We start from the raw sequence: 17762 nt of genomic DNA on the forward strand, positions 1-17762 counted from the left end.
CATTGCTTTGGGCACCAACTCAGGAGAGAGAGTCTTAAGCAGTCCCAGAATCCTACAGGAATCGTACCAATTTCCTTCATAACGACTCATCCACCTCCATGACCTGTCGGTTCCTACCAGCAAAGCAGACCCTGTGTGAGGATGGGTCAGTCACTTTTATCATCCTTGTATTGTTCCTGAGTCTAGGTGGGTCAGAATGTACATGCCTAAGGCCATGGGCACATCCACAATGAGATTCTGAACGTTGAGGATGCCAATATTCTCATTCCACAATATTCTATTGGGGAAATTCATCCACTGTGTGCTGTAGGATACAGATTTAGCCTAAAGCAAATGGCATTTATTTATAGCAAACTGTATTTGCAAAATGCTTTGCAGTTTTGGGGTTGTTAACTACATTCCAGGTTGGCTGTTCTTCTACTTATAAGAAAGCTAAGTGTCATGGCTGGACTCCAAAGCCTTCCTGAGAGCAATTAGATGAATTCTGCAAATAGGAATCAGAGGGGGCCACACCTGGGTGTTTTGGATCAGAAGGCACCTTTGCCTATTATAATCTTTTAAGACTTTAGCTGTAGCTTCTTTCTTATGTCCAGAGACCCTATAATTTTTTGAAATCGTATATTCATGTTATTAAAAGACAGTGTAGTGTCTTAAAGGCTAGAGCGTTTCCACTCAGGATCTAGAGGGCAGAAGAGGCAAGAAGAACCTACGGACTGTAATCCTGTGTGGTCAGTGGAGGGGGGGGAGCCATTGAACCATAAGGAAATAAGGTGGGGTCTCCTCCTGTGACTTTCCACACACCGACCTCTCTACTGCCTACCCCAACACTGAGGGGGAGTTAAAAGCAAATGTCAAAGATCAGACTCTCCTGAAGATTTTAGGATTTGGACTACTCTTTCACTTGCCACAGACATGATGGTTATAGGTGCTCTCTTTGGCCAAAGGGAGATATATCTGAGCTTTCACCATCGGACTCCATCATTTTAAGGGGTATTTCCCAATTGTGTCTTAAACTGCACATGGAAAATGCATTTCCTCTTTGAAAAATCTCTCTCACAGACACATCCCTATTCTTTGCTGGAGCCTGAATAGATGGCTTTGGGAGTTCCCTGCTCATTACCTCGGTATAAATCCAGCTCCTCTCTAGACAGCTCCGTCCTGCATGATGAGGGGACTGCAAGGGCCTTCAGCAGGCCCGCTTTCTAAGGACCTGAATATTTTCAGGAGAAGGAAAACAGGATTCTGGATTAAAACAAGAGTTTGGAGGTCTGCCACCATTTCTTTTGCATCCTCCTCCCCACGCCTCTCTTCTCCCTAACCTTGCACCTATCCGGGGCTGGAGGATATTGAGCGGGATTCGCTAAATCTTGATTTTAATGGGGATAGTCAGAAGACAGCCGCCAGGGAACAGCCCCTCAAATGTTTACAGCAATTACAAGCCTTAATGAGGGAGCGCGGGAGGGCAGGGAGGTGGGCGCTCAGCTCCACTGTGTTTGGGGATGCAGTGCCCTCTAGTGGCCGCATCTGTCTGTCAGAACGGTGCATCCCAAGTAATGAAAGGGCCCCTGGCCTACAGAGGGATATGTATGGGGTGTGTGGTGGGGAGGAGGCGGCGGAGTTCCTGGGTATTTGGGGATTAAAGGTGAGAGAAAAGGAATGTGGTGGCAGATTATTTCCCCCTTGAAGTAAATTTTACTCCATGTGAAGGATATTCAGGAGGATTTTAATTTTCTGTCTCTCAGTTACTTCTGTCTCTCGCTGTGTATGTTTCTCCTAGGGATACATTTTACGGAATTATGTTACTCATTAATTTTTAACTATTTCATTGAAAAAAATGGTACCACAACAAACTTTGTTAAGTAGCCAGGTGTTACTTTTCCACAAGTTTTTCCGTGGTGCCAAAGTGGCCCCACAGAATTCATCGCAGATTATTTCCTCTCACAGAAGAGCATTTTAGACTTGATATCCCCATCTAGTGGTCATTTCATGGGAACTCTTTCCCAGCCCCTGTTGAATCCTTTCTCAACAAGGAGGGCTGTGGGTTGATGAAATGCCCCTGGTCCTCCAAGAGACTGTCAAGCTCTCTGGCATGGTTTGCATAGCAAAATTTTTTAAACTTTATCTTGAAAAGAAACACTGTGTCTTTTCTGATTTTTTTTTAATTTCATTCACTTTCCCAGTGAATGAAAGGCGGCCTGTTTTTCTAGAAATCATTTCAAGAATCCAAGACCTCATTCACTTCACTTATCTCTATCTGGTTCATATTAGCTGTTGAAGAAGGCTGAGGCCTGGCCAGGGGCTAGGTGAGGAGAGTCCTGCTAGGTTGTGCTCACTTTACAAATATTCCCAGCCACGGGCTTGCCTGAGGTGCCTAAACCTGAATGTCAATCAAGATTTACATATGGCTCTGAGTGACTCTGGGGCTGGCTGGTGTGGGCTCCTGGGCCTCCCTGGTTGATAACACAATTCTTTGCTTTGGTGTGTGCAGTTATGCAGTTCTTATAACCTAGGAAAGGCTTCAGTTCAACTCTGGGTTTGTTATTAAACATATTGCAAATGTGAAATAAATTATATCTCACATTTATAGTCACTGAGTCCCATGTCAGTGGAGCTTCTGGATGGAAGATGCCTCATCCGCATACTGAGGATATTCATCTGGGAAACAACAGTGTTGAAATGTCTCATGATGTTTGCAAATGGGCTCATATTACATGGCAAACACAAGGGAGGAGGGCAGAGAACTCCCTGGACCCCACAAGAGAGAACCCTGTTAGAAAGTCAGTGAGTTGTAGCTCTCAGTCACCTTCTGAAACCCCTTTGCAAACCCTTCCAGCCATTTCCCCCAAAGATCTGGCCCATCAAGTACCACATTCCTGAGCAGTTCAGGATGACCGGAACGAGTGTTCTGTATCTGCCCTTTATTTCTAGAAGCCCAGTGGTCTCCACGAAATTGTTTCCTGTTCGGGCCTGTAGCTGTGTCACGAAGGGTCTGGGATCTCTTGCGGAGCCCAAGGGCTTTTGGTCAGTGGACTGTACTTCCAACTTCATCTAGCATGAATAAGTTAAATGGGAAATCATGAAGGCTTGGAAGACAAATATCAAGCTGTGTTTTCTTCCACAGGGAACAAAGTATTACTTATTTTCAGGTAGGCATTTCTCATCTTTGTCACCAAAAATAAACCAAGAATTTCTCTAACTACTTTTCACTTACCAATCAAGGACGTTATAAGTCCATCTCTTTGGAGTGCCCAAACTCCCTCCCGTCTTCCGTGCATTGATGAATAATAAAGCAGAAAAGTCCTCTTCCTTCCCAATGACTTAAAGGCTTTGGAATCCGAAAAAATTTGATTCAAACCCCAGCGCTTACAACATACTAGCTGTGTGATCTTGAGGCTCTTGGCCTCACTTTCCTCATCCATAAGATGGGTGCAATGGTAGAACTCCATGCAGAGAGTTCTTGTAAGTGTTAAAAGAGGTCCGGAACAGATCTCACTTCATAGTTTGGGTAAATCTTACCTATAGTTATGATTAAACTCTTATGATGATGGTTGGACATGCACTAGCCACTGTGTTATGTACTTTAAAAACATGTTGCCTTTTATTCATCGCACAACGCTAGAGGTAGGTACAAGGAATATCTTCATTTTATGGATGAAGAAACTGAGTCCTGGGTTAATCACTGTTGTTACTGTTGTTACTGTTGGGATTATTGACGATAGTCGTAGATCCTGCAGACACTGCAGATGCATCCCTCTGAGAGGATCGGTGGAGCTGAGGGTTCTCCAAAAGGAAACAACCTGATCTCACATCTGGAAGGTCATTCCCAACTCTAATAGGTTACAGGGAGGACGGGTTCCCCACATTGACTGGGACATTAGAGTGACATCCTTAACAGTGACGTTTTGTGACCTTCCTGGGATTTGACTCCAGCACTCAGGGGCCACGAGATCACGCAAGACCTTGCTCTTTTGCCTCATTGCCTCATTGCTCTTTTTCATTTTGTGTCTGGCAGGCAACTCCCCATCTGATGAGTCGGAGGAGCGGGAAAGAGACCCCAAGGTGCTCACGTTCCCAGAATACATCGCCAGCCTGTCAGAGACTGGCACCAAGCGCATGGCAGCTGGAGTCCGCATGGAATGCCAGAGCAAAGGACGATGCCCCTCATCCTGCCCCCTGTGTCATGTGACATCCAGCCCTGACACTCCTGCTGAGCCAGTTCTACTGGAGGTGACCAGAGCAGCCCCCATCTATGAACTGGTGACCAACAACCAGACACAGAGGGTAAGAGGCTTGGGACTCAGGGAAGCATCAGCAACAACAGATGGCTTTCCAAATGGCCGGAGTTGGGGGGTGGTGACAGGGTGTAGTTGAGTTCCGTGCTAGAATAGGGATACTGAGACTTTTTGTTTAGCTATTCCAGGCACATAATTTGCTTAGATTTGCATGTTTGCATATTAAGTCAAATCAGTGCATCCACAACACCCATGGTAATGACTCAAGAGTCACAACTCAGCATTTGTGTAGATTCTTGAGCAACAAGGGCTGGGAAGAAGAAGGTAGGTAGATCAGGAGGTATGGCATTCATAGTCACCAAAGTCATTGTTCAGAAAGACTCAGGGGACAGTTATGGGAGGAAGGCTGGCTCCCCTAACAGATCCCAAGCCTGGATTGGCTGCAGCGAGGCTAGGAGTGTGTCAGGCATAGGTTCCAAAGGCAAGGGTCTGGTCTTAGCCTGGAGGGGATGGTGTCATGCCCATGGCTCTGACTCTAAGAACAAAGATCACAAAACCCCACATCCAAGCAAATCTTCTGCCTTATATTATACTGCTAGGTCATGACGTGTCCCAAGCACCCCTCCTTTCCCTGTGTGGCTCCCTTTCCAAAGGTGCTACGAGAAAATGAATGGACCCAAAGGGATAAGCTGGAGAACTGTGGCAGAGACAGTGGCTTAGCTCATTCCCTAGCTCTCTGATCTCCTCAAGGACAGAAAGAACAGAGTGGGTCACAACACACACAACAGCAATGATGATGACAATGACAAGAATAAAAACACAAAAGCTCAGGATGTGGGGTTTCTGATGCTACAGGCAAAGGTGACCTTGAGGGACCAGACCATAGTAGAGTCAGAGCAGAGAGCTCCTCACCTGCCTGAGAGCTGTGTCCATCCAGGTAGGGTGATGATTGCTTTCTCCTTCCCCTTTAAGGGACACCTGGTGCATCACAGTTGTTTCATAGGTGATGCTCCGCCAGCAAGGAGGGATTTTGCACGTGTATGCTGCTCTTGCCAATGATAGTTCAAAGCAACATTCCTCACAGGAACGAAAGGATAAGTGGTTCCTTTGGCCTATGAATTCCTCTTCATTCTGATGGAAGTGACTGGGGAAGAAGAGCTGGGGAGAAGAGACCATGGAAGGGTGGCTTGCAAGGATGACAAGGACGGGTTGATGTCACCATGGAGACCCAAAGCTGCGGTGGCTTTAATCCAGTGCCCTTACCTGCCCCACTTTGTCTTCTGGGAGCACCCAAGGCTGCTGCAGCTGGTGCCCCAAGAGCTCCTGAGCACTTGGCCTGGACCAGCAGAGGCAGGGAATACACTCATAGCACTGTCCTATGGGACAAGGCACGGGAAGCTGCAGAGTAGGGAAGAGCTGGGTGGGAGAGGAGGACAAAGACTCCCAGCATCCTGCAGGGGCGTCGTGGGTAAAATGGGGAAGCTGAAGGAATTTGTGTCTTTAGCATCTCCCTCTCTGGATCTCCTACTTGCCAGACCTTGGCCCTTCCCTGTCTTCCTGCACTGGTTTTAAGAGAGGGGTTGGGAGAGATCGTCCATCTGGCCGTATTTGAACATTGTAATTTCTGAACACGTAGACAAGGTGACCCAAGGTGCTTCCATCACCATCCCATGTTTCTTCTCTCTCATTCCTTAGACATAGTCTGTCTTCTCTGTTCATTCTCTCTGTTCCTCTGCTTTTCCTTCTAATTTTCCCTTTCTCACAAAGAATGCAGATATGGAGTGAAAAAGCAAACAAAGAGGGGTACTAAGTCACGACACCAGTAAACTCGGTGTGTGTTCTTATCTCTACCCCTCTAGTAGGTCTGGGGCCAATTTTCTAACCTCTCTTGGCCTCCTTCTGTTGGGCTAGATCATCTATAATGCCAAATTTCAATCTAATGATTAGAAACAGTCTAGAAACAAATAGGTCAAACTATATAACCCACCAGACGTCTCCAACCCAACATCTTCCACCCCAAACAGTTACCATTGTGCTTCAGTCTCGGTGAATGGGATTCTTTTCTACCAAGTTGCCCAAGCTGGAGGCCAAGTATGCTTCCCTGACTTTTCTTGTCACTCCCTAACATCTATCTATCATCACCGGGGACTACAAATACTTTGAATCCATCCTCCTGTGATTGTACCCCCATCACAGTCATCCACTGTAATAGCAGGCCACCCTCTTCTTGTTACAGTAGCCTCTTACTGGTTTTCCTGTGAGACCAGTCAGTTTTCTGTCCGATACGGACATCAGGTCCTACTGCAGCAGGGCAATTCAGTAGCTCTGCAGAATCTGTTAAATACAATCTAGAGTCCTTAGCATATCGTTATAAGGGCAATTCATTGTCCAATTTGGTCCTCGCTTACATGGTTAGGTTTGTATATGCTTTATATTCTATCCTCCAAATTTTAACTCCTGGTACCTCCTTAAACACAACACATTTTCTGTCATGCATCTGGCCCTTCAGACTTGTCACTCTCTCTCGCAGAAATGGCCTCTCCTACATTTCTGCCAACGGCATACTCCTGCTATGACAGTACTTCCAGGTTTCAGCTCAAGCATCCACAGCTATGACAAGCCCTCCCTTGTTCTCCCAGGCCAGCCCCTGTTCCTTCAAGTGGCTTCCATTGTCTGTGTCCCTGCATCTTCTGAAGCACGTATCACCTGCTGTCACGAGTGCTCACATATTTGTTTACGTATTTGTCCTGTAGACTCTGAGAAGCACTCATTCTTCTATGGAATCCCAGCTCCCAGCTGACATGTAGTTGGCACCCTGCTGGATAAATGAATGAAATAAATAAGTGGAGGAATGAACAGAGGGGCGAACTTGGCCTGGAAGTTCAGCTGCTTTCCCTAAAACAAAATAAGAACAAAAATGGGAAAATCCTATTTCTTTTTGGGAATCAGGATTAAATCTAATAACAAATGAGGATCCCCATGCAATGCCTGCCACATTCTAGATACCAAGAAAAATGTAATTTTTTTTCCTCTTCTTTCCAGAAGGGCTCCTTCTTGATTTCCGCTCTTCTACCCCAGCCTACCTTCCACAGTTACCGAAAGCCCAGGATTCAGGGAGTAGGAACTTGTGGAATTGTGTGAACCGAAGGTGGAAAGTTAAAGCTTTTGAAGAAATGTCTGTCATCATAAGTGTTGGTCTTTACTCCTTTGGGTTGAAAATCGGATCATGTTTCTCCCGTTTAAAACACTTTCCCCTGCTCTTAGAATGTGACACCACCCCTCACCATGGACCACAGGGTCTCTGTAACCGGCCCCACCCCCTCCCACTTGCTGAGCACCTCTTTGTCCTTCACTCTGGCTCTTACAGCCAAAAGAGCCTTTACTCGGTTGATTTTAAAGGTTAACTTTCACCCAGGCTGAAGTCATCTTAATACTGGTTTTCCGCCTGGAACCAGATAACTCTTGATCTGTCCTTCCCAGTTCAGATAAAAACACACATCCTCATGGAGGCCTTCCCAAACCCCTCTGTGAGATTATCCCCCCTCCTTTTCCCTCCTGTTCCAATTCACCCTTTTTCTTTGGAGCACTTAACACCATTCCTACTAATTTGGTTGCTTATGTAACTTTTGTCTGTTCCTTTGTTTGTTATTTGGCTGCAAGATGTATGTGGGCAGGGGCTGACTATGTCTAATGCCGCACTGTATCCTTAATGCTTAGCACAGCAGCCAGACCCTTACAGGTGCTTAGCTAGTAACTGTTGATTGAAAACTGCACGCGGGCAGCCACAATTTCCTCTTTATTCTACCTCTCTCAACGGAAGTCGGTTTTCCTAGTTTAAGAAAGTATACTTTTGATTTGAGTTTGGTTTGAGTTTGAGTTCAGTCAGGCAAAGCATGAAGTGAGCACCTGCAGTGCACCGGGCTTCCTACTAGGAGCCGGCGGACAATCAGTCACATTGAGCTCAGGTTCTGGGGTGGCCCCCACTCACTAGCCTGTGACCCTGAACAAGTCACTAATCTCTTTGACTCTAAATGTCCTCCACTGTAAATCCTGTCTATCATGGAGCTCAAACTACGGTGTTAGCCCTAAAAGGGCCTTGAAATTCTAAAACTACGCACATATACTGATAATCAAGAATTGGTCCCTGCTCCCTAGAAGCTCCCAATCTGGGAGTAGGAAGGTGGGAGCGGGGTCAGTATGAACGCTTATGTGAAGTTCTGGAAGAATGTAACTTAGGGTATTGGCTTTCAGCTTAGACATTTCAATTTTTGTAGGGTTATCTGTCGGTTTTTTCTTATTCTCTTCTTTTTTCTTTTCCTTCCTTCCTTCTTTCTTTTCTTCCTCCCTCCATCCCCCCTGCCCCCCCCTTCCAATATTTTGGCCTAAAATTTCCCAAATGGCTGCTTCATTTCTCTAATTTACCAATTCTGTGTGGGTTTGGTAAGAGTGGGTCAGAGAGAAGAGACTCAAAGGAAAAGCAGAGGCTGCGGACGGTGAGCTGACCCAGACAGAGAGCTGACCTCGGCCAGAGGGCACGGCCACATGCCTGTGGCCAGCCTTGCCCTCTCCCTATCCCTGGGCTGGGGTTGAGGCAGCAGTGCCCATCAGGATCTGCTTCCTCACCAGGGAATTGTCCCATCTCAAGTTCTGTTCCCTGACTAGTCTAATTTTATCCTTTTGTCCTTTCATCGACTAGGGAATATCTGCTGTGAAATCACTGTATATAAAGAATTGTCCTAGGCTCTGTGACATTTGTATGCTTCCACAGAAGACCCAAGCCTGTCATTCAAACATAATAATAATTGCTGACATTTATTGATTACTGATGTAATATTTATATGTTACTAATGCATGCACAGCACGGATATTATGCTATGTCCTTTGGCGTATATTATTTCGGGTCATCATCACAACAATCCTATGAGAAGAGTGCTGTTTCTATTCCATTTTTTCCACTGAGGAAACCAAGTTGATCTAATTTGCCCCAGGTCACATGGCAGTGATTTGCAGAGCCGAAGGCCTCACCCAGGGCAGACAGCTCTGGAGCACAGTTCTTCACCTGGTTGCTGCTCTGTTTCTACCTTCTACCAGGAAAGAGAGGCCTCACACTCAAGGCAGATCTGCATAAATATTGTACGTGGGGTACAAGGCACACTGAAGGAATGTGGCAGAGGGGCAGTGCTGGGCAGGATGCGAAGGGCAGATGAGGATGCACAGAGAGGCATTTGAGAAAGGGCCAAGTGCCTAAGGGTGGAGAGAAGAGGGGTCAGGGCAGTGGATGGTCGAGATGTTATTGTTGCTAGGGCCTTGGGTGTGGAGTGACGGATGGAGAAGGGAGAAGTAAGACTTGATTCCAAGGTAACAGCTCTCAATCATAGGGGTGAACTGGCACATTAATGAGAGAGCAGCGCCAAGGAGGTCCTGCGAGGTCTAGCTTCCCAGAATCAGTCTCCTGGGGTAGGAATTTTAGATCCAAAAAATGGTGAAGTGGTGCCCCAGCCTACTGGCTGAAAGTAATCTAGAACCAAGCAAGCCTGGATTCTGTCTCTTGACTGTGGTGACCCAGCCCTGGCTCCCGACACTTACTCTTCCTTCTCTTGCAGCTCTTGCAGGAGGCCACCATGAGCTCACTCTGGTGCTCAGGGACTGGAGATGTCATCGAGGACTGGTGTCGATGCGACTCCACGGCTTTTGGAGCAGATGGACTTCCCACCTGTGCACCTCTCCCACAGCCTGTGTATGACTCCCCTTCTCTGCCTCTGTGTTGCGTGCCCACCTCCGCACGGTTCTGCAAATGTGTATTACAGGGCGTCCACTTGTTGCAAAGCAATAGACCCGGGGCCGGGGAACAGGAAGAAAAACATGAGGCAGCTCCTGGCCTCAGCGAGCTTTCAATCTTAGGGATGCAGCACGCAGAGTGTCATAGGAGAAGACATGGTCTGATAAGAGTTATCAGAGACGTTTAAGTCAAGTGTGAAAGGGAATGGTCAAGTCTGAATTGGGGGCAGGCGAAGGCTTCATGAAGGAGATGGCACTTGAGTTTCTCCCTGAAGGTAGAGAGGATGGACGGCATGGCCAGAAGATCAGAGGGCTAAAGTGACGTTGCAGGGGAGGAAGTGAGAGATCGGTAGTGAGACTCTACTAGGCCAATGACACATTTCCTGGGTGGCAGCTCTGTGTGGAGCCATTAGGTACTGTTATCACTTCTATTTAAGAGACAAGGAAATGCATTCAGATGGTCTGAATGATTTTTCCAAGGCCCTCAAGCAGGAAACAGAGCCACCACTGCTAAGAGGCCATGATATCAGCCATGATAGTGTTGAGAGGACACAACGGAGAGATGATCTGGGGTAGAACCAATGGGGGGGTGGTGGTGGAAGGGGGGTTGTGGGTGACTTGGTGGTGTGGGAGGGAGAAAGAGGGAGAAGTTGAGAATGGACCTATGACTTCAGTCCCAGTGGCTGGGAAGACGAATAAGCCACAGCTGAGAAGAGAAGCATCCGGGGACATGCATGTTTGAGGAGGAGACTGTGTCCAGTTGGACCCGTCTTGGAGGTATAGCAGGGCAGTCCTACCGAGATGTTCAGAGGTCAGAGGGAAAGACGGTTTGGAGAAATAGACATCTCCTAGAGATAAGAAGATTTAAACCAACCCCAAAGAAATGAGCAATGGAACCCCAGCTATGAGAAAGGATCCTCTCGAATAAGTATCAACTGGAAAGAGGAGAGGGTCAGAGATGAGCATTAGGGGCTATCTGCATTTGAGGGGTGAACAGAGCACAAAGGGTTGTCAAGGTGGTTCAGGAAGAACATGTCCAATTTCCTTGCCCTCAAGGGAAGGCTGCACAGAACTGGCCAAATCCTTGTAGGCAGGCACCCCCTTAGCCTCTGCTGTGACATCTGTACTGGGAGTGACGCACAGACATATGGTGTCTAATAAGGAGTGCTGGCAGGAACCACTGGAGTCGCATGGCCCCATGGGTTGGTGAGGCAAAAAAAGCCCAAAGGGAGGATCAGGACCCATGGGAATAGGAGGCTGAGTCAGCAGGAGCGAGCCAGCAGGAGGACACCAGCCAGTGAGAGGCTGGTTGTGCAGATGCTGCCCTCCGGCCTGATGCAGGGAAGTGCTGTTGGGCATCAAAGAGCCAGGACTGAACAGGAAGAGAACCAAGAGAGATGAGACACAACAGTAGACTATCAGCGCAAACCAATGTCTTCTCTTGTCCACGTGCCCTCTCTCTGTGGGTAGTTTTAGATACACCAGCACTTGGCTTCTTGCTCTTTATGGCCATGACTTGGACCTCTTGAGTCAAAGGAGAATTGAGGTCATTATTAGTCAAGGTCCTTTCTTTTGGTATAAAGGGAGCCACTAGAAGCAGATGGTGCTTCTAGATGGATTCACCCACTAAGAAAACTACCTCATTTTTGACACAACACTGAGGCCACTAAACAGTTATCATCAGGTGGACACAAGATCCAACCATTGGTGTCTTAGGGCTGATTTTCTTTCTAAACCTGCGTTTACTGTATGTTATTGCTAAAGATCAAATTGGGCTAAATTTCCATAAGCAGGAACATCTATTAAGGACTTCACTTCTCTTGTCAACTTTAATCACTTCTTTTAGTAGCAGACCTTAGTTTCTTGAACGTTTCTTGGTAATTGGAAATAGAAATGCACTCTGGTTTTACACGAGTCTATGTAAATCATGCATGCCGCTGTTTCTCAGTAGAGGCCAGCTTTGGTCCGCATTTTCACAGAATCTGACTTCTCAGAAAGGCTTAGTTACTTACTTAAGCTTCCTAATGCTTTTTTCTTCAAAATAGCACTCGGCATATGACTCTAATTAATGAATTCGTCAATATCCGCACTGTTTTGGGTCTACTCCATCTTTCATGTCATCTGCAAACTATGCACTCCTTCATAGTAGGCCACTAAGGAGCATGTGTTTTGCATTATTTTCCCACTGGTTGAATTCCTTGCTATTGCTCCCACAGTCTCCCGTGATTTCTTCTTAAAGTTCTTATCACACGTTATTATAATCACATGTATAATTGTATGTTTTTCTATTGACCACTCCACAAAAGAAGGGGTTATGGGGCACCTGGGTGGCTCAGTTGTTAAGCGTCTGCCTTCGGCTCAGGTCGTGATCCCAGGGTCCTGGGATCGAGCCCCGCATCGGGCTCCCTGCTCCACGGAAAGCCTGCTTCTCCCTCTCCCGCTCCCCCTGCTTGTGTTCCCTCTCTCACTGTCTCTCTCTCTGTCAAATAAATAAATCTAAAAAAAAAAAAAAGAAGGGGCTGGAGCTGGCTGGAGCACCACTGCATCTTGAGCACCCAGCACATTCTGATACGTAATAGGTGCTCAACAAACATTTGCTGAATTGAAATTGACCGTTGCCTTGGTGTGTTCCATCTGTAGCACCTGGCACAATGACCCCCTGAGACCAGTGACAGGCATCTGTGAGCTGAGTAGAGAGCAGAGGTCGATGATTATGGGAGGTCGTGAGATATGGGGACCAAGGATGAGGGTGAATGGCAGGGATGGCATGTGACAGACGGAGACTGGAATGAGCAGGAGCCAGGAAAATCCCCAGAAGCCAGTGGTCTAGAAAGAAACCCGGAATTGGAAGCAAGTGACAAATCTGAGATATACCTATGAAGTCAGAACAAGGTAACAAATTGAAACCACTTGGACCATTAGGAGATCCGTACCACGAACGTCAATAATGTGTAGTGAGTCTCTGCAAGGCATAAGGACGTATGAGATGGCAAGGCAAAAGAGTGGTGAAAATGGACAGTTTGCATGGAAGGAGGAGACTCTGAATTGGGAATAGCAAAGAAAGACTGGAGTCGGGAATCAGGATAGTCAAAGAAACCCAAGAACAAAAAAAGAACCTGAAATCAGAGCTCAAATTTGCAGCCACAGGACATCACCCCGAGGAGAACTTGACATGTGTTCACCTTTCTCTTGCCTGGTAAAGCCCCCCAGGAGCATAGCCTCCAAACCGAGCCTGTTGCAAGGCCCAGCCAGCAGAAGGTGTTGGGAAGAAAATATGTTAGTACCCATAGCAAGAGGGGAAGCCAGGGTTCCCCCCACAGAGCAGATCCTGGTAACGCTCTGGAAACTGAGCCTTGTTAATGCAGGGCTCTCCCAGACACCACCTCAGTGAGCCTTGGCATGAGCTTTATAGGCACATTCTCCTATTTTCAAGGGCAAATCCAGAAATTATATTTGCAAGAAATTATATTTGTAAGCAGGGCCACCCAGAAAGCCCTGCCCACTGACCTTATAAGATGTAGGTGCCAATTCATCTTTGATTCACCTACTTATTTATTTATTTGCAAACAGATGTTGAGTTCCTAATCTGTAAAAGGCACTTAAGAGTAATAAAATACAGATTCCGGGGACCTTCAAGAACCATTGCTCTCTAGTGAAGGAGACAGGCGCTCAGAGAGATTGTTGCAGTGGTTGGTTAAGAAAGGTTAGAAGGAAGACTTGAGGGCGTAACAATTGAGAAGGTGGCCAGTATCAGAAGAGCATCGCAGGACCCAACAGGTCCCCATGTCATGTCTCTTCCTGTCTTGCACTCAGGCTGAGACTCTCCACGGTTCATGAGCCCAGCAGCACCCTCGTGGTCCTGGAGTGGGAACACTCAGAGCCTCCAATCGGGGTGCAGATTGTAGATTACCTCATCCGTCAGGAGAAGGTCACTGACAGGATGGACCACTCCAAAGTGGAGACAGGTGAGCCTCTCCAACTTCATGGGCTCATCTTAATCCATTGGTAAAAAGAAGAGAAAAGAAAAATGTCCTGCCTCCTGGCCTATGCTCCAGATCCCCGGTGTCCAAGGGTCCCCGGTGGTTGGGTGGTGGGGTGCGGGTGGCGGGGGGGAGGTGGGTGGGCCAGGGGTGGGGAAGCAAGAACAGTCATCTCGTCCATTTAAGAGTTTTTGCATGGTGAGCATCTGACAAAGTCTTGTTTTGATTTTGTTTTTCTTTTTGTTTATTAAAGAGGTGTCCATTTCATTGCCTCTAGGCACACTCACAAAGAAACAACAGTACAGTACACTAGTTATCCTAGCCCACAATTAAGAAACAATTCTGTGCTAACCACTGCCATGATTACAGGAAAAAAAAAATTCCTTTGCTAATAACCCCCCTCTGGGCAAAAGCATGCGCAAACAGATGTTACCCCATGTCTTGTCCTAAAGCAAACTCTGCAGTTGCCAGGTCCAGCTAGAAGAGGGAAGTCTTCAAGAAGTGGAAACACCCCATGAACAATGTTCCATGCCCTAGTATTTTGCTGCCTACACGTAGGGAAAGGTCAACATAAATCATCCCTAAAACCTACGCGTGTGGTCCCCCACAGGATGGTGGCGTCCACAGTCTGATGCAGGGTGAACAAGCTCTGCCAAAATGGTCAGCGAGGCTGGGAGACATATGCACGGCCTTCAGGTATGGGGAGCTGTCTTCCGCTTCCTCCGAGGCCCTGTCCCTGATGCGCACAGGTACTGCAAAGGGCTGGCAGGGACCACTGCCCTCAGCAGCTGCTCCCTACCCTTGCCAAGAACATTTCATAAAAGAGCTCACACATGTGTGTACATCTTGCCATAGTTGTGTCTGAACTCACTCCGGACAAATGGCTCTAAATTGATTAAACATGAAACAGAAAAGACAATTCCTTCTAGGTCTTTTTTCTCTACTAGGAATTTGAGAAGACTGGGGACCAAGCAGTTCTAATGTTAAGTTCTCATTGAACTGATGCCATCTCCTTGCTTGGCCAGCACTGTTTCTCATGGCCTTTTCCATTCCTCCCCCCCCCCCCCCCCCCCCCCCCCACCCGGGGCAGAAACGGTGCTGAGCTTTGTGGACGACATCATCTCTGGAGCAAAGTCTCCTTGTGCCATGCCCTCTCGGGTACCAGACAAGCAGCTCACCACTATCTCTCTGATCGTTCGATGCCTGGAACCGGACACCATCTACATGTGAGTGACACACGCCTGCCTGGCTTTTCCTTACCCTGAACGTCCTGAGGCTCTGAGCTCCTTCCTTTTCGTGCTTGAGTTCCTTCAGAAACTCGGAAAAATATTTTGAGTTTCTCAAGTCTTACCCTGATCGGTTATAGAGAACTTTCTAGGGACTGGAAAGGGAGGATTAAGAAAGACAAGAGAGCCCCATCCTTCAAAGAGTTTGCAACACAGAAAGGAAATATACAAACAGCTAAATTTAACATCTGATAGGATGACATAGAGGCTAGATGGAAGAACAAGGAACATGCAGAAGAGAAGGGAAAGGAGTGGCTAATTCTAACTAGAGTGGACATCACTCACTGGGGTCGTGTAGAATCTCGGTAGGTAGAGTGATGTGGGAAAAGGCAGAGCAGGCTGAGGAACCAGCAAGGGCAAAAGCAAAGAGGCATGAAGGTGAGTAGCAAGTAGTCCAATCAGGCGGAAGCAGATGGTGAGTAAAAGGGAATGGAAGAAAGTGATTCTGGAAAAAGAGAGTGAATGCTCTAAGTCAAGGGAGATTATTAATTTTTTTAGATGAAAGAATAGCAAGAACTCTGCTTTAGAAAGCTAGCTCCAGTGACGTCGAAATAGTTTATAGAGGTAGAGATGGTCAGCATTTTTCTCCAAGGAAAATATGGTGGACTCCTATCTCATGGCACTTGGAACAGCCCTGTTCTCTCTGGGAGCGCTTCCTCATTTCTCCCTGTGCTCCTGGAACAATAGTAAAATAGTTGTGAAGCAGAGACATAAAAGACGCTCTTGTGAGAGGAGAGAGGTTGAGGAAATCTAAGTCATGAGGGGAAAACAGGGAGGGAGGGCAAGGCAGAATCCCTGTGATGTAGTTCTGGGACCTTTTGACCCCATTGGTATGAAAAACAGTTTACAGTTTACAGATGAGGTCATAAGAATAGAGTCAGAGTAGCCAGAATAAATCATCTCCATTTCCACAGGTAAAGAATTCAAAGGTAAAAAGCACTAGAAATGTGAGTGGCATTGACTGCAAGTGAAGGAGATGCTCAGGCTGAATGGCTTCCATCTTGGAAAGAAATGTAACTAGGGGGCCATACTAGTAAAATATGTCAAGACAAAGGATATTCTAGAAGAGCTGGAAAATACAGAGAAATGGAAAGGATGGTTCCATGACAAGGAAAAGCTGACCAACTTAGGATTTTTAGCAGCTCTCTTGCTATTGGGCAGGTGTCGCCCTTTATGAGGAGGGGAAACAGGCAAAAGGAGGAAAGATTAAAGACGGTGCGGTAAAATGCCTCAAACTCAGTGAAGCTGGAATTCTCACTTAAAATAAGAGCTCCCTAATTCTTGTCACTAAGTCACAGCTGTTAATTAGGAGTTTTGAAATTCCTGTGAACCAGCCCTCACCCATCTTGGGACCCTCCTCACGTTGGCCTGATTTGGCCACGTTTCCTGATCAAAGACCTGAGACTGATACCTTCTCCCTCACTGCAGTCTTTGGTGAACTTCCAGCGTTGCCCTCTTAAGTCTCGTAAAGCACCAGCTTTCTGTCTTGTGTTGATGATGAAGTCAGAGTGCTTGGGACAGAGGGAAGAAGCCGCTGGCTAGGTGGCGCTCCACTAGGTGGCGCTGCAGATCACGCGAAGAGGGCCTTGGAGGACCTGGGAGAGCCTGGCCTCCTTGTAGCTTGAAGCCGGACCTTCAGAGTCTGGTAGGAGTACAGAGCCCCGGATTAATTGCTGGAAACACATGGCCCCAGGCCTGGTTCTGTTTCTAAGCGCTAGTCATTGTAAGCAGGATTGCAACGAAGTTTCCTTATCATTAAAAGGAAGGGTTCGGCCTTCACTTGTGGGGTGCTTACTGGGTGCGGGAGCCCCTGGGAACCCTCGGGGACCCTGTGAGGTTGGGGTCTTCTTGCTCTCATCTCATAGTTGAGGAAACTGAGTTTCAGCAACACAGAGTCGCAAGCTGGTTGTCTGGGGTGTGGCGGTGGTTAAGAATTGAATCAGGGTTTGCGTTTTCTTCGCTGACTGCTTCTTACTCCGCAGCCACTCCAGGCTACCGGAAGGATCTAGCAGCATGATCTCATTTCCTCACGTGAAAGCGTGGAGCTGCCTCCACGGGGGTAGAAGGGCTTATTTTGTCAGCCTGTGCGATTGTGAGAATTCTGGGTCCACAGTACAAAAACATTTAATTCCCTGGTGGAAAGAGATCTTAAAGTGTGTCTGGTTTGACATCTTCAGTTTACAGAGAAGGAAACTGAGGCCCGAGCGGGAAGGTGACTCCCTTTCTAGCCCACGCCCCTTGTCCCAGCCTGTGCTCACAGGAGAACTACTGCCTTTGGGAGCGAGCAGGAGCCGACGGACAGTTCGGAAGAGGGGAGCGGGTGGGGCGCCTGGGTGGCTCAGTCGGTTAAGCGACTGCCTTCGGCTCAGGTCATGATCCTGGAGTCCCGGGATCGAGTCCCGCATCGGGCTCCCTGCTCGGCAGGGAGTCTGCTTCTCCCTCTGACCCTCCCCCGTCTCATGTGCTCTCTCTCATTCTCGCTCTCT

General features: G+C 47.4%; 1 protein-coding gene across 2 annotated transcripts in view; it reads left to right on the top strand.

The window, feature by feature from the left end:
• Positions 1–17762, top strand: part of ASTN1 (astrotactin 1) — a 304291-nt gene that overhangs the window by 270009 nt on the left and 16520 nt on the right. For both annotated transcript variants that reach the window (XM_044916397.1, XM_021682607.1), the window contains exons 17-20: positions 4013–4281; positions 9836–9969; positions 13824–13975; positions 15081–15216. In XM_044916397.1, the coding sequence (XP_044772332.1) occupies positions 4013–4281; positions 9836–9969; positions 13824–13975; positions 15081–15216 (691 nt within the window). The remainder of the gene's footprint in view (positions 1–4012; positions 4282–9835; positions 9970–13823; positions 13976–15080; positions 15217–17762) is intronic.

Source organism: Neomonachus schauinslandi, chromosome 6, assembly GCF_002201575.2.
Source record: "Neomonachus schauinslandi chromosome 6, ASM220157v2, whole genome shotgun sequence".
In the NCBI taxonomy this organism is placed as follows: domain Eukaryota; kingdom Metazoa; phylum Chordata; class Mammalia; order Carnivora; family Phocidae; genus Neomonachus; species Neomonachus schauinslandi.